This window comes from Ursus americanus, chromosome 20, assembly GCF_024610735.1.
Source record: "Ursus americanus isolate L20-20 chromosome 20, mUrsAme1.1.p, whole genome shotgun sequence".
Lineage (NCBI taxonomy): Eukaryota > Metazoa > Chordata > Mammalia > Carnivora > Ursidae > Ursus > Ursus americanus.
This window is the reverse complement of record NC_142146.1, coordinates 8,454,763-8,472,043: the sequence shown is the minus strand read 5'-3', so window position 1 is coordinate 8,472,043 and position 17,281 is coordinate 8,454,763. Positions and strand designations below refer to the sequence as shown.

General features: G+C 45.4%; 1 protein-coding gene and 1 long non-coding RNA gene across 6 annotated transcripts in view; one reads left to right on the top strand and one right to left on the bottom strand.

Annotated features, from left to right (window-relative positions):
• The window catches only part of OXSR1 (oxidative stress responsive kinase 1), a 96,446-nt gene extending 93,431 nt beyond the window's left edge, over window positions 1-3,015 (bottom strand). The window contains exon 1 of the mRNA XM_045798233.2: window positions 2,615-3,015. Coding sequence (XP_045654189.1) covers window positions 2,615-2,684 — 70 coding nt within the window. The 5' untranslated portion in view covers window positions 2,685-3,015. The remainder of the gene's footprint in view (window positions 1-2,614) is intronic.
• A 561-nt stretch (window positions 3,016-3,576) lies between these two features.
• LOC123792835 (uncharacterized) lies at window positions 3,577-16,412 on the top strand. 5 transcript variants are annotated; one of them, XR_015727830.1, is made up of 4 exons: window positions 3,577-4,282; window positions 4,446-4,604; window positions 6,273-6,419; window positions 8,223-16,412. It is a non-coding gene; the product is annotated as an uncharacterized LOC123792835 (long non-coding RNA). The 5 variants fall into 5 exon arrangements; XR_015727828.1 differs by having other exon boundaries at window positions 6,273-10,006; window positions 13,565-16,412; XR_015727829.1 differs by having other exon boundaries at window positions 6,273-13,746; window positions 15,428-16,412.
• Window positions 16,413-17,281: the final 869 nt, after the last annotated feature.

Below are 17,281 nucleotides of genomic sequence, written 5' to 3'. Positions count from 1 at the left end.
AGTAGATTTGTGGTTGCCTGCAGCAGGGGGTGGGAACAGGGAGTGACTGCAAATGGACATGAGGCATCTTTCTGGAATGATGGAAATGTTCTAAAATTGGACTGTGGGGATGACTGAACAACTCTGTAAATTTACTAAAAAATTATAGAATTGTAAACTTATACAGGTGGATTCTGTGGTATATAAATTATAACCCAGTAAAACTGTTTTTACAAATGAAAAAATATTTGCTAAGTGAAATAAGCCCAACACAAAAGACAATATGTTATTATGACCTCATTTACAGAAAATGTCCAGAAAAGGCAAACCTATAGAGACAGAAAGATTTGCGGTTCCTGGGGCTGGGGGCGGGAACAGGGATTAACTGTAAACAGGCACAAGGATCTTACTGGGTGATGAATATACTCTAAAACTGGATTATGCTGGCTGGTGCACAGCACAGTAAATCTACTAAAAACCACTGGATTTTGTACCTAAAAATGGGTGAAGAGCATTAAATTACACCTCAGTAAAGTTATTTTTAAAAATAAAATGGTCAGGGGCGCCTGGGTGGCACAGCGGTTAAGCGTCTGCCTTCGGCTCAGGGCGTGATCCCGGCGTTATGGGATCGAGCCCCACATCAGGCTCCTCCGCTAGGAGCCTGCTTCTTCCTCTCCCACTCCCCCTGCTTGTGTTCCCTCTCTCGCTGGCTGTCTCTATCTCTGTCGAATAAATAAATAAAATCTTTAAAAAAAAAAAAAATAAAATAAAAAATAAAATGGTCAAATCAAATTGGAGTTCTTAACCTTTTACCCAGGGCCCACTTTAAGAATGAGATGAAGACTAACCTTAACCCAGAGGACTAAGACTCCCTTTTGCCCACTCACAGACCCCCTACTGGCACGCGGATACCAAATTAATAAGTTTCTAAGTGTCTAGAACCCTATGCCACCTTTAACAGCTGGGCATAAAAAATGACCACAGAAAGATGTATACCTTTCCAGAAAGGAAAGCAAAATTCCTTTTCCAAAACAATGAAAAGGATCCCCTTCCCTTACTTTTCAGACATCATTTTCAAATCTCTCACTTAATTTCTTTCTTCAGTATGAAACTGACTGAGGGACCCAGAAGCAATCAATCAAGACAGAGACCTAACTAGCTGTCTTTAGAACAAACCAGTACATGTCAAATACCTAGCAAGGACACCCATGACGTGGCTTAAGGAAAAAGATATGATTTCTTTCAGATAAAACTTAGCCCAGATTTGTTTTGAAACAAGAGGAAAAAAAGGAAAAAAGAAAAAAAAAAGAAATATGCTAAAGTCTCTCTAAAATACAGACACATTGCAATAAACACAACTCTTAAGGCAGCTAAGGAGTTTTCAGCCAGTCTTTGTTATAACTAATTTTAGGACAGGATGCTGATCTAGCAAAGTAGACAATCTCCTTCCTCCAATACAGAGGGGTCTGCTCATGTCAGTGAGATTGAGCTTCTGTGTAGCTAAACCCACCCCCTTTTGATTTCTAAAGTCACTGGATTATTGTTGTCCAACAAATACTCCCCTCATCCCAAGTCCCCACCCTCCCCCAGTCACTGTGCCTGAGAATTACAATCCACGTTTGTGCAAGTTTTGGTCTCTGCCAACTGGTATTCCTGGACCTCAAATCCACTCCACGCACAGCAGCCAGATCCCTCAGATCATGTCCTGTCTCTGCTTGAAGCCCTCCAATACACTTAGAACAAAATTCCAAAAACCTTACCAAGCCTGAGAAGATCCCCTTTCTATCCTTGCCAGTTTTCCTTCAGGTCCTGAAACCCATCAAGCTCTTTCCCTCCTCAGGTCCTTTGCACTTCCTCATCCCTCAGTAGGGAAAAATCTTCCCTGGAATCCTAAGAGTCCTCATCCTTCAGCGGTCAACTTAAATGTCAACGCCTCAGAAAAAGAATTTTCCTTGAAATCACCCTAACTAGGTCTCCAGGTCACTCTCTATCAGAACATCTTGTTTATTTCCCTCCTAGCACTTGCCAAACCTTGAAATTCTTTTCATTTGTCTACTTATTCAATGTCTACCTCCCTGACTAGACTGTTACTCCCGAACAGTAGGAAGTTGTGTCTACGTTGCCTCGGTGCCCGGTACCTTCAGCTTCATCTGGAGAGGATCCTCAGCTCCACCCCAGCAATGTTTGGCACTTCGTGGGCACTCTAGTGTTCTCACACCAGCGCAGGAATGAACTAAAACCTCCTATCCCACAATCCCCAAAATAGGTGGCTGTGCCCACAACTCAACAGCCTCACACAGCCTCCTAAAGGCCTGTCCAGTGCCTGCACTTTTCTTCCCCTCCCAGACCCATCTATCGCTCAGGTTCAAATATCTGTCACTACCCAAATCGCTCACGAGCCCCTCAAACCCCACCCCACCAGCCTCACAGGCTCGCCACAAAATCCCCTACCCGCCTCGCACGCGCTGCACAAACCCGAAGGCTCACCCACGCGCCCTACAAACCCCGGACCCCACGAGCGCCCACGAGTTATCTGTGAGTCCTGCGCTCCCCGAGCTCCCGCGGGTACCCACGTTCCCGCGTGTCACCCGCCACCCAACGCGGCGCGTCCCCCCTCAGCGGCGCCAGCTCTCACCGATCACCTCCTGCAGCTCGTAATCGTCCCTGTTGATGGACCAGGGCAGGGCGCTCGAGTCCTCGGACATGACGGCGGCACGGCTCGCGATCCTCCCTCAAACTCGCTGACCTCTCTCGTCTCCTCGCCGCGCCTCTCCCCACCCCCAACCACCGCCGCCGCCGCCGCCGCGCCCCCACCAACCGCCTTGGGAACAGCCTCGGGTCGGACGGCGTCTGGGCGCGGGGTCACCGCGCGGCAGTGCGGCGGGGACTCGAAGCTCCAGCGGACCTCGCCCGCTGCTCCTCCGCGTCCGGCACTCCCCGCCCGGCCCAAGTCCCGGCCTCGGCCTCCGCTGCAGCAGCGACAGAGTATTCGCCTGGGCCCAACCCCTCTGTCCCGCCCTCCACCCCAGCCCCACGCACGGGCCAAACTTTCCCTTCTCCCTCCACCTGCCGACACGCAGCGCGCTGACGTCACCGCGCCGGGCAGGCCCCGCCTTGGTCCCGCCTCCGGCCGCCATCTCAAGTGTGGCTGTATAGGCACCGAGCCAGCAAGAATCCCGAGAAGGTGGAAGTTGACAGTGGAAGGGAACAAATGCTTAGGAAGGAGTTCAGAGAGGGTATCGGAAAGCCAGAAGAGGGCCTAAAGTAGCAAAAAGGTGGTAGCCACACTAATCATGGAGACCAAAGGATGCCCAAGTGGAGGGGGCGGAGCCACTCCTTGGGTCTGGGGCACGTTGCCGTCTCCGTCGTCTCATTTATTGGTTTGTTTGAGCAGGAATCAGAAAGGCAATGGGTGGGTGTGGACGTCAGTCAAAGTTAGTCCCGCCTCTAGACTTTCTGCACGCTTCTCAGCGCCAGGACCGCGTGAAGATCGCCAGGACCTTGCTAGCTTTGCCCTTTTCCCGGAGTGATGTCACTGCGTAACCGTCACACCCTCGAGACGTGCAAAAGGCTTGGCAGGGTGTGGAGAAGCTGGAGGGCGCAGCTGGGTGGGGTAGCCTTGGGGTGTGGACAACTGCCTGCTAGGATGAAAGGCCTTGAGCTGTGGGCCGGGAATGGAACTGGAAGCTTGTCCCTTGACAACACTTTTCGCAAGGCGGAAGTGCTCTCTGCAGCGTTTATCGCCGCCCTCTCTGTCACCTTATTGGGCAGGGAGGAAGTTCTTGTCCATTCTCAACTTTGGATCCAGAGCTCAAACCTGTCTTTGGGGGCCTCGAAAAGTTGGGCTTTTTGTCTTGCCGCGGCTTGGGCCATTAAAGAAGTGATATTCGGTCCATGTGGTTTGGCGTCGTTGCAAGGGCCTTGACTTTTGTGTGACCTCCCTGAACCTGAGTTTTCTCAGGTTGACCACTTAAGTCCATTGGGGAAATTCCTGAGGTGAAAATTGAACGCGTTTGGTAAAATGGAAGAAAGGGGATCAGCATGAATTGGGCCTGGTGCAAAACTGTTCCCTCGAGCACCTTTCAGACGTTAATGACAGTAGTCATTAAGAGAGACCTTCGCTGAGACCTTCCTGGCAGGCCCTGGAAGTCCTGTGCTGAGGTCTGCTATAGGAGGGCCACTGACCATAAAACAAAAGTAGTCAACTAGGAGCTGCGAGAATGGAACTGTTAGGTTTCCTGGTTGGTGGGATTGGAGAACGTTTCTCGTGGAAGACTTGGCATTTGTACCAGGCCCTGCAAAGGTAACATTTCAACAGGTGGGAACTTTACAAGATAGAATATTCCAGTCGCAGCCAAAGGGCCATTTCCCAAGTTTGAAAGCAGAACACAGGCCTTGCTGCAGGAATTTATTTCAGCCATTACCACTGACACCTTTACAGCCATGTGTTGCCTTTCTTTTTGCAGGGAGAAGAGGGATGAGGATCAAATATATCAGATAGGAGCTAAATCTGTTGGTAAAGATTAGAGATCTCAAGGTTTGTACTGGTTAAAAACAAATCCACAGAGATTGTTAACCTGGGATTGTTGGCCTGCATGGACCATGGACGGACTTCAGAAGTTTGTGTAAGTTTTGTTTTACTCCCTTGAAATTACATGCAGAATAGTATATACTTCAGGGTGAGATTTTGACCACCTTCCTTTCTCCCCCTTCCCCAAGGAAAAGAGCTACTAACCTAATAGTGAAAATTAGTTTATTAATTGACCCACATTCTTGGTGGGTGGGGAGGGTCACTATACATTCATCAATGAGTTCTTCTCTCCCTCCTCCATACACATAGCTTGATGGTGTAGTTGAGCCAGAATCTGCTCTGCAGATCTGATCATTTTATTTTGCCTACTCTGGGGCTTTCTCCATGTGGCCTGAAGAGGTTGAGTCCATGTTTTTAATGAGCAAGGAATTGGTGTCTATTGGAGCCCGGGAGCCCAAACCTCAACCTCTTTCTCTGGTTATGGAGTATCTTCCATGTGAGAACATCGTCATAAATACCGGGTATACAGTGGTAAACAAAGTGGCTTAGTTCCTGTTTTCGTGGAGCATATATGTCTAGTAGAGAAACAGCAAACAACTAAGCATATACGTAGATAAATAGTTATGTCATAAGGCATCATGCAGAAAAGGCCGGCACAGATCTTCTTCAACTTATGATTGGGTTATGTCCCAATAAACCCATCGTAAGTTGAATATTGTAAGCGAAAATGCACTTAATATACCTAACCCCCAAACATCATAGTTTAGCCTGGACTACCTTAAACATGCTCAGAACACTTACATTCACCTACAGTTGGGCAAAGTCATCTAATAAAGAGCCTGTTTTATAATTAAGTATTGAATATCTCATGTAATTGATTGAATACTGTATCGAAAGTAAAAAACAGAATGGCTGTATGGGTACAGGATGGTTGTAAGTGTATGGTTGTTTACCCTGGTGATTACGTGGCTGACTGGGAGCTGCGACAGCTGCCCCTGGCCAGCCTCACGGGAGAAGATTTTCCCACATAGCACTAGCCTGGGAAGAGATCCAAATTCAAAATTTGAAGTACAGTTTCTACCAAATGTAGAATGTACCATCATTAAGTCTAAAAATTATAAGTTGACCCATTGTAAATTGCGGACCATCTGTATACTGTGCTAGAAAAAAGGAGTTTGGCGAACACCCTCTAAGAGAAAACTGTAGAGGACGCCGTTCATACAGAGAGTATTTAAACAGGTAAAAGGGGTTTTAGGCACTTCTGAATCTATTAAAGTGATACTTCCATTCCTCTTAGGCTGCTAGTCCTTGTATATGGCTCCCTCAGTAATGTTTTGGAAGATGGAAGTGGGAGGAGGGAGAGAAGTTAGGGTGATTCTGGAAGCCTGGCCCTAATATCAAAATTTTACTAAATCCTATCTAGGTTTCTTGAAAGTATGACATATTTTCCTGGGGAGAGAGACCTTGTTTTTCCCTCACATTTTCAAAAAAGTGTTTGTGTTAGTTTGAGTTTCTCCCAAAATCAGGCACTGAAACCAGGATTTGGATGCAAATAGTTTATTTAGGAGGTGTCCCCAAGAGGCACTCTGACAGGGTGGAGAAGTGAGACAGGAAGGAAAGTCATTAAAGGGTGAATTAATGAGGGGTTACTGTGTGGGCTCAATCATGCGGTGAACTGAGAAACAGAAACACACCCCAGAATTGTCCCACGAAGAAGCAAGGTAGCTGAGGTACTTACCCACCATCTCCTTTCCCTCTTTAGGGTATTAATGCTCCTGTATTTCTGTCCAGCTCAGTGCTGGGAAAAGCATGCTCCTGAAGTCAGAGAATGCACTCAGGCTACAGACACAGGCGGTCTTCCTCACGTACTGGAATGCTCTGAAAGCAAACTCCAGAGTAAGCCCCCAAGGTATAGACAGCATCTACTACAGTGTATAAACCCAAAAGTTGAGAATCACTGCCTGGACTGAGAAACCCAGAGGGAAAGTATATTCATGCTTCACCTTCTTTCTTTGTTGCCTTTAAGCAGCTTACCTGCATTGTGTTCTGCTTTTAGCACCTACAGGATAGAGGAAAAAGGACTGATTTCAGGACTAGTGATGCTTTCAAGTGGTAATTACAGTTGTAATAATTCAAGTTTTGTAGGCTCCTTTAATGAAAGAAAATTTTTGAAGTCTAGAAATCGATGTGTATCCTATATAAGTAACCTGAATAAAGAAAAGCACAATTTTATGTCTTTGTTATAAACCAGTTTTCTCAGCACTTCCATGTCAGTGCCAGGACCAACTGTAGATTGCTGGAGTCTGCCCCCCACCTCATCAGTCCCTATCGCATGTCACATGTGGTATAATATCATCTCTTGTTATGAAAGGGGACAACACCCATACCTTACATAGGTGTGCTTCCCCCCTTGTGCCTGGAACAGTACCCCACACAGGCACATATTCAGGTGTTGTGGTGAATAAATAGATGGAGCATGAGACTATAGGAGACATGCACAAACTAGGAGTGTGGAGCCTGGTGAGAAGCTGATATCTTGGCAAACCCAGGAAATGAATGTCCAAGGGGACAGGCACTCAGAGTGTATAAGAAATAGGTAGGTGCAAAGGTTACTGTAGGAAAAAAATCATTCTGTGCAGGAAGGAGAATCTCAGCATCACGCTGGATTCTGAGCCAGGGAGTAGATTGAAGTTCACCTCAGACTGGCACCTTGCAGCCAACTTGATGAGCTCAAGCTGAATTAAGGAAAAGATGGGAAATACCTCACTGAGGTGACGCAGGTTGCTAGGTGCCTGCTCCATTTCAAACACTACTCTTAAAGGTTTACTATGTCTAAAAACCTACCTCATTAGGATGTTTATTGTAGCATCATTGTAATAGGGAAAAACTGGAAGTAATCTACATGTCTGTTGACAGAGGACTGGCAATTGTTTGTATATATTACTTCAAACATTTCAGGATACATAAGAAATGTGTGTGTTGTTATAATTAATGCTAGCTAAAATTACAACCCCAAAAGTTGACTGGTTTAACCCAAAAGCTTATTTCTCACGTAAAGTCCAATACAGATGTTCCTAGTTCTTCTCCTCCAAGCAGAGAATCAGAGATGTTGGATTCTAATGTCTTGTGGCGCCATCTACTAGGGCCTCTTTGGAGTCCTCCACTGGACTCTGCATTCAGCCAGCTGGTTAGCTAAGAGAGAGAAAACCACGAAAGGTAGCGGACACTGGAACTTGTGTCTGTTACTTCCTCCCATGTTGTGTTGGTCAGACCGGGTTGTCTGACCCCAACCAAAGTCAAGGAAACTGGGACATGGCTTCCCCTGTGCTCAGGAAGAAGAAATAAGAGTGGTGAGCATCTGGCCAATCTTCTACCGCAGCTGCTAACTTTCGTTGTCTCCAGGCCAGTGCTACTGATTTGTTGAGGAAGAGGAGTAGAAGGAATATGCCCTTGTACACATTGGATTTTATAAATCCAAATATTACCGGTTCAAAAATTAAAGAGGAGACTGAAATTATGGGTCATCCATACCGTGGACTATTAGACAGCAGTTAGAAAGAATGAAGTACATCTATGCATATTGGAATGGGATGATCTACAATTAAGGTAAACAAGTCGTGGATAAAATAGATTTCAGCATTGCTTAGTTTGGGCTACTATAACAAATTACCGTTGACCGCTTGTTTAAACAACAAACGTCTTTTTCTCACAGTTCTGGAGTGGAGTCTGGGAAGTCCAAGATCAAGGTGCTGGCAGATCTGGTGTCTGGTGAGAGCCTGCTTCCTGGCTTGTGGATGGTTGTCTTTTCATTGTTTCCTCATATGGCACAGAGCAGAGAGCAGGAGAAAGCCTTAATCCCATTTACAAGGGCTCCACCCTTATAACTTAATTACCTTCCAGCAGTAATTCTAATAGCGCGTTCAGGATTAGGATTTCAGTATATGAATTTGGGGGAGACACAAAAGTTTAGTCTATAACATACGTGTATGTGAATATATAGAATAAGTTCTGGGAGATGTTTGGAGGTGCAAGACACATTTGCTTTATATGTCTTGTTATAACTGTAAGAACAAAACATTCCAGTAATTTATAGCACTAACAATGTAAATTGTTGAAGTAATTCATTTAGATTGATTCCACAGCAGTATTTTGTTTTTTGTTTTTTAATTTTTTATTATGTTATGTTAGTCACCATACAGTACATCCTTAGTTTTTGATGTAGTGTTGCATGATTCACTGTTTGCGTATAACACCCAATGCTCCATGCAATATGTGCCCTCCTTAATACCCATCACCCGTCTGTCCCAATCCCCCACTCTCCTCCCCTCTGAAGCCCTCAGTTTGTTTCCCAGAGTCCATAGTCTCTCATGGTTCATTCCCCCTTCTGTTTACCCCCACTTCATTCTTCCCTTCCTTCTCCTATGGATCTTCCTGCTATTTCTTATGTTCCATAAATGAGTGAAACCATATGATAATTGTCTTTCTCTGCTTGACTCATTTCACTTAGCATAATCTCCTCCAGTCCCATCCATGTTGCTGCAAATGTTGGGTAATCGTTCTTTCTGATGGCTGAGTAATATTCCATTGTATATATGGAACACATCTTCTTTATCCATTCATCTGTTGAAGGGCATCTTGGCTCCTTCCATGATTTAGCTATTGTGGACAATGCTGCTATGAACATTGGCGTGCATATGGCCCTTCTCTTCACTACATCTGTATCTTTGGGGTAAATACCCAGTAGTGCAATTGCTGGGTCATAGGGTAGCTCTATTTTTAACTTTTTGAGGAACCTCCACACTATTTTCCAAAGTGGCTGTACCAACTTGCATTCCCACCAACAGTGTAAGAGGGATCCCCTTTCTCCACATCCTCTCCAACATTTGTTGTTTCCTACCTTGTCCATTTTTGCCATTCTGGCTGGCGTAAGGTGGTATCTCAAGGTGGTTTTGATTTGAATGTCCCTGATGGCTAATGATTTTGAACATTTTTTCATGTGTCTGTTAGCCATTTGTAGTCTTCATTGGAAAAGTGTCTGTTCATATCTTCTGCCCATTTTTTGATTTGATTATTTGTTTCTCGTGTATTGAGTTTGAGAAGTTCTTTGTAGATCTTGGATACCAGTCTTTCATCTGTAGTGTCATTTGCAAATATCTTCTCCCATTCTGTGGGCTGCCTCTTAGTTTTTTTGACTGTTTCCTTGGCTGTGCAGAAGCTTTTTATCTTGATGAAGTCCCACAAGTTCATTTTTTCTTTTGTTTCTCTTGCCTTTGGAGATGTTTCACAAGAGTATATTGGGGACCCAGAAATAGAAACCTCAGCTGCAATAATAATCAAGGAAATGCAAATTAAAACTAAAGTGAGATACCATTTCACCCTTACCAGCGGGGCAAAATTTAAAAGCCAGAAAATACCAAGTGTTGACGAAGATGAAGAGCAGCAGAAATTATGACTTTGCTAGTTGAACGTCACTTGATACAACTCTTTGGAAAGCAGGTTGGTATTCCCTAGCAAAGTAGCACCTGCGCTTCCCCTGCAGCCCAGCAGTTCCACTCCTTGGTATCGATCCTGAATAAACTCCTCTGCGTATATTCTGAGTAATATATATATAAATACTTATGCTTATATCAGTAGGCTTTATAATGACTAGCTAAACAAAAGACATCACCCAAATGGAATGTAAAAACATCTATAGAGTGGGGGGCGCCTTGGTGGCTCAGTCGTTAAGCTAAGCGTCTGCCTTCGGCTCAGGGTGTGATCCCAGGCTCCTCCTCTGGGAGCCTGCTTCTTCCTCTCCCACTCCCCCTGCTTGTGTTCCATCTCTCACTGGCTGTCTCTTTCTCTCTCTCTGTCAAGAAATAAATAAAATCTTTTTAAAAAAATCTATAGAATGGGTACTGTACAGTGGAAAGGTACTTATTACAGCTATATAAAAAACTCAGAGAAATCTCCAAAACAGTAGAAACAAAGTAACAGAAGAATACATATACTGTGATTGCACTCACAAAAAGGTCAAAAGTAGGCACAATTGAATAAGCTTTTCTGTATTTGATACGAAGAGCAAGGAAACAAAAAAATCCAGTTTGGTGATTGGCTCTAGGGAAAGGAGAGGGATGCCACCAGTGTCAGTCACACAGAAGACTTTCAAGATTCAGGTTACAAGTGCTCAATTACTTGTGTATGTTTAAGTTTCATATCTCAGGCAGTACTGATGTTTATAGTACTCCACAACCTTCTCTTTTCTTTCACACTGAGGGGCCTTCCAGCATGCTCTTCAACCTGGTTTCACTGTGCCTCCCTTGGCCCCTTTGTTCAGATTGGTCTTCTTTTCAGGGACGCCATTTTTCTTGTCCACCTGTCCAAGTCTTGCTGGCTCTGACAGCTTCAGCTGATGGTTCCCCCCCCCCCCAACACTTTGAATGCTTTGGGATTGCTCCAGGCCTGAGTGAAGTCATGTACGCTTTCCACCTCACCCAAACCATTTCTGGGCGCTGAGCCTGTGCTGCCACGGACCCATAGTCTTCTCTTTTTGTGATTATTCTGTATTTCAGATTAGGTTGTGGGTCACCCATGAGGAGTGGGGAATACCCTATCACTAGAAAGGAATCAAAGGATTTTTGTGGAGTTTTGGGTTTCATATTTTGTATTGCTTTTTCACCCACCTTAAGCTCTGCCAGCATGATGACAATTTAGAAATATATGAAGAACCACATTTTTCTCCTTTCTGGGGAAGTTTACAAAAAGGTATATGCCATTTACTTCTCATCCTCAGGCAGGGGTTTCAGAATCTCTGAAAATTTAAAACTATAGGTATCTCTCATTAAACTCAGGAACCTGATAACTTGGTATCCCTCCCTCTGTGAACTCAGGAGCTGAATAGATTCAGACAGCCTAGAACTTAATGGCTAGTTTCCTAATATAAATTCAGATAAAAAGCCCAATAAAATCTTTGTAGCAACAATTAGATTTAAGTGCTTATGATGTGCCAGGCAGTGTGCTAAGGGATATAAATACCTCATATAGTCAGTGAAATAACCTTGTGAGGTTTTTATGCCAGTTTTACAGATGAGGAAACAAACTCAGAAAGTTTGAGGAACTTGCCTCCAGAAATTCTTGGAAATGCCTAGCACAGTACCTGCCTTGTTGTGAGTGCTGAGTAAGTGACAGCTGTCATTTACTAGTTGGTGGGAATAGAGCAAGGACGCATTCTGGGGATGGAGGTTGAGCAGCAGTGCCTGCTGTACGTCTGACCCGGGTCTGCTTACTCAGGACAAACAGGTTTCCACCACCATGTGCGTGATGTCGTTGACTCCATACTGCTGCCCTGCTGCCAATGGCACTGCCTCATTTTTTTTTTTTTAAGATTTTATTTATTTATTTGACAGAGAGAGAGACAGCCAGCGAGAGAGGGAACACAAGCAGGGGGGGTGAGAGAGGAAGAAGCAGGCTCCCAGCAGAGGAGCCCGATGCGGGGCTCCATCCCAGGACCCTGGGATCATGACCTGAGCCAAACGCAGATGCTTAACGACTGAGCCACCCAGGCGCCCCGGCACTGCCTCATTTCTGATTGCAAAATCTGTTGAAGGAAATAAAGGCTTTCTCTTTGATTCTCAGGGAATTGTGAGGGCTTGTTTGCCTTCAGCACCCAACCTGAAAAAGTGAATTCAGGTTTCAGGTCTACCAAAATTAGGCCCCCCGTTGCCTGGACATTGAGTTGGAAAATTCAGGACACAAGAAATGGGTCCAAAAGTGCCCTATCAAATGCAGTGCCCAGATTATGAACCATTCTCTATATGCACAGCTGTGAGCAGTCTGCCTAAAGAGGAAATTGCCTTCCAATCTCCCAAAGGGACCTGGCCCCCAGAACTGGTGTTATTTCCCTGGTGAATGGCAACAGACCATGACAGAGGGAGGGCTCCCTGTGACCTTAGAGCAGAGTCTGAGTACCCCATCCAGCAGACAGAGAAGGTGTTATCCTACTATTAACAGACTCTTCTGGTTCAGTCTTATGGGGGAAACTTGATCTCTCTTTGGTAAATGCTAACCCAGTTAGCCCTCCCACATCCCCATGCCATGCTCCCATAGAGCATCTAGTGGGGCGTGAAGATAACAAAGCCCACCCTGACCTCTTAAATAGAATTACATAAAAGTGTTCTACAGTATGCGTTGTCTAAGAATTTAATCTACCAAAATCCCAGAGAGAAAAATAGTTAAAGATTTGGTAGCATTGTGGTAACTATTATAGAATAGTTGGTGCTCTCATGGGCCTTCTTATGTGCCTGGTAAGCCTTGGGGAACAGCCTGAAAGCAGGGAAAGAGGAACTAACTCCACATATTGCACCAGCACCCACTGGTCTTCAGAAAGTAAAGCTGTAGAGACTGTGTTGCAGCAAGAAAAAACCTTTCTCAATAAGAAGTTGGATCATTTCACCTGTAAATGTGCATATGGTGCGCATGGTGTGTTACTAATGTTTCACCTGGTAGGGAAACCTTGGAAAGAAGCAAATCTGGAGTGCCGAGAAGCCCTTGGAGGGTCCTGGGGAAGCAGGTGCATATGCAAGGGCACATACAAATGTGGCATTCTTACAGGTTAAATAAATCAGGCTGTAGGAAATGTACGGCCAGGAGATGCGCGTGTCCACAGATTGCCTGAGGTAAGGGAGCTGATCTTAGTGCCATACCCCTGGGTGTAGAAAGAATAGAAAGGAATTTGCACTGTGAATATTTGAAAAAGAGAAGTGGGCAGACCTGAGGGTAGTAGAGTAGAGCCAGCAACTAGGATGCTTGCACAAAGCACCCCAGCAGAGTGCCTTAACCTTTCAACAGGTAACATTCGAGGGATGAACCATCAATATAATTGTTCTTGGAGGGCCGTAGTTCACAAATACCCTGCAGCCTTCATATCAGAAGCCATGCCTAATTCAGTCAGAGCATGGTGCTCCTTCCATACTGTAGGGATGAAACCCCAACTACCTATAATGTCCAGATCATGAGGGTCATTGCCCTGGAAAAAAGGAAGAGGAAATAAAGTAACGTGTGTTTTCCAACCTGCAGGCATGTGGACAGGAGAAACAGAAGAGGGAAAGGAAGGAAGGCAGGCATGCTCCAGGGTTCTCATTTTACCCTACCCATCCTCCCCAGTCCATCCGGATCTTGACCGGGGGAAACTCTAGAAGACAGATACAGAGACTATGAAGAACCCAAGAACATCAGAGGCTTGTAGACCACTTCCCCAGGTATGGCATCAGGGAGGCTGCAGGCTACTAGGAGGAGCCTTGCACTTAGCTTTGCATCGTGACCAAAATACTGTAGGAACAATAATGTAGCAATGATGGAGGGCAGAATCTAGGCCAATGAAAACCAGTATACGGTACCCAGTCCCTGACAGCCTAAACTTGTTCCACAGGAGATCAAAAGCTTCTCTGTGCCCCAAGAAGGCATGAGGAAGTGTTGTAGAGGCTTACACTGAGAGTTGGAATGAAAAGCCTGCAGAGGTAGGGCTTTTTGGGAGAAGGCATATGTTGGGACAATGGACTTCAGCTCTAGGTGCTGGCATCACACTCCAAAGACCAGATTAGGCCCCCTGCATCTCAGCAGGTAATTATGGGAACTCAGGAATCAAACCCAGTATTTCGTGGCAGAACCAGAGGACAGTATAAGGACCTGCTCACAGGGATCCAAGGAAGCTCTTTCTTTCTATCACATAGTCATGTTTGTATCTTTCCTTTCGCATACTCCCAGATAACTATCTTGAAAAGATCAAGGGCGGGGCTCCTGGGTGGCTCAGCCATTAAGCCTCTGCCTTCAGCTCAGGGCATGATCCCGACGTTATGGGATTGAGCCCCGCATCAGGTTCCTCCACTGTGAGACTGCTTCTTCCTCTCCCACCCCCCAGGCTTGTGTTCCCTCTCTTGCTGGCTGTCTCTCTCTCTCAAATAAATACATAAAATCTTTAAAAAAAGAAAAGATGAAGGGGAAGGGAAAAGAGAAGCAGCATTTACTTAAGAGAGACCAAGTTACCCCCAAAGACACTGAACCAAACTAATCCTATCTATTATTTACTGGCAAGTCTAAATCTCCCCTTCGTGTACCCAGCAGGGCAGGGGCATATGAGAAAGATTAGATTTTAGAAAACAGAAGCTCCATTGTCTTTGCATTGTCTGACTTACAGGGTGAGTGAACATGCATCCCTGCTTTAATTTTTCTTGTGCTTTAGACTATACGGCAGGCATATAAAGTGTCCAGTTACAGTTAGCCCTTCACTCAAGTCAGATATACCCTCACCACTAGCAGTACAGCAGGAAATGGGAGCCTTCGTGACAGGAGCAGCAGCAATCCAAGGCAGACCAGTGTGCAGTGGTCAATGGGCAGGACCCACAGTAGAGCAAGAAGGAGACCAGCAGCAGACATCATGGGACTGTGGTTGGATGAACACTGCAGGGGGCTTGCAACAAACTGATTTCTCAGTTAGGACCTCCTGGTTGCTACTGACAGAAAACCCATGCTACGTTAGGTTGCTAGCATTCCTGCTGTATTGATAACCAAAATAAAAATTTGTTTCTTTCTGATATAAAAGTCTGAGTGTAAGCGGTCCTATGCTGATAGTTCAATGCCATAGTGTCGAGATCCCAGGCCCTTCCCATCTTGTGTCTACCATCCTCAGCATGCAGCTCTTGGTTCCCATCACCACATTCCTGCAGCATGAAGAGGAAAAGTAGAGGGCACACACCTTACTGTTGAGGTCATGAACTAAAAGTTGCATGTATAACTTCCTCTTCCATCCTAATTCCCAAAAGTTAGTCACATGGCCACACTTAGGGTCTCAGTTAGTTGTGGCCACAAAAATGCTGTGTAACACCCACAAAATATCAGTGGCAGCCAACAGTAAGCATTAATTTCTCGTTCACGTGTCTACAGATGCACTGGTGTTTGGCTAGTCTGTGTTGGATTCAGCTGGACATGGCTCACCACAGCTTGGTTTCAGATCTCATCCTCTGGGATGTACCTCTCCTCCTCTTGCCCTCAGCACGCTCCCCAGGCCACGTGCTCTTCATGGTAATGACTTCCATGGTTATAGCAACATACATATGCCTTGGTAAGTTATATACATAGGTTATAAGCTATGTGGAGAAGATTTCCTTAGAGTAAGATTGGTGACCTGGCAGAGGTATGAACCCTTTTACTTCTGCACTTACCTGTCCAGAATCAGAATGGCAAGGTGAAGGTCTGAGCCCACCAATTTCACAAGCATATATTTTTTTAAGATTTTATTTATTTATTCGACAGAGATAGAGACAGCCAACGAGAGAGAGAGAACACAAGGAGGAGGAGTGGGAGAGGAAGAAGCAGGCTCACAGCGGAGGAGCCTGATGCGGCGCTCAATCCCATAACGCCCGTATCATGCCCTGAGCCGAAGGCAGACGCTTAACCACTGTGCCACCCAGGCGCTCCTCACAAGCATATTTAAAGCCTTTTCTTAGATCATGTCTGCGAACATCCCATTGGCCCACACAAGTCACATACCCAAACTCAACATCAGTGGGGCAGGACGTATACTCTCACAAAGAGAGGAGAGGAGAGAAGGAATAAATGTCTTGTAAATGATAATGTCACCTATGGTGTTCAGCAGGGTGACCATTTTAACTCCAGTTAAAACTCTGGAGTTCTGGGGCACCTGGGTGGCTCAGTTGGTTAAGTGACTGCCTTCGGCTCAGGTCATGATGCTGGAGTCCCTGGATCAGGATAGGGATTGAGTCCCGCATTGGGCTTCCTGCTCAGCGGGGAGTCTGCTTCTCCCTCTGACCCTCCCTCCTCTCATGTTCTCTGAGTGTAAGCGGTTCTCTATCCCTCTCTCTCATTTTCTTTCTCTCTCAAATAAAATCTTTAAAAAAAAAAAAACCAACCAAACAAACTCTGGAGTTCTATTCTCAAGGAAAGAAAAGGAAGCTAGATTTTGAGAACAGTCTCTGCCACGGCGTTTATCAGTCAGGAGGCAGTTTCTTCTAATAGTTTAATGGAACCATGGATGTGTTCCCTGGTGGAAGCATCCTTCTCTTTGGCACTAGAACTTCCAAACCCACGAAGCCCAAGTTTGCAGAGATGAGAAGCACAAAAATTTCTTTGTAGTTCATTGGGTGAACCCCTCCTTACCCCTGTTTCCCAAAGCCATGCATTCTGGCTATGGGGGAGATGGTGCTGTAGACTGGCTGCTGATTTTTAAGGCTTATAAACTGAGCCTTAAACAGGCCAACCCACTGTTCTACCAAACTAGCTCTTTCTGGGTGATAGAACATGTGGTAAGACCAGGAATTCTAAGAGCGTGAGGCCACCGTCCCACTTGGTTTGCCATAAAATGTGTCACTTTGATGGAAGCAGCATAGTGTGAGATAAATGTGGCATTTTGCAAGTCCGAAACTGGTGATGCTGGCAGAAATGCTGCAGGCGGGGGAGGCAAATCCATTTCCATGCTAAGTGTCTACTCCTGTAAAGACAACTTTCCCCAGCATGTTGAAAGGGGTTCAGTATCTAGGCGTCTGGCTGGTCCCTACGGCAGTGGTACCATTTCTGGGCTCAACACAGCTTCTGAATAAACAAGCCGGACACTCAGCAGCAGTACTCAGGGAAATGTGTAGCGCTAAGTATCCTATGTTACAGAAGAACGGTCAAAAATCAATGACCTCAGCCTCCATCTTAGTAAATCGGGGAAAAAAAGAGTCATTTGAACTCAAAGTAAACAGAAGAAAAGAAATAATGACCAGAGTGAAATTCAGT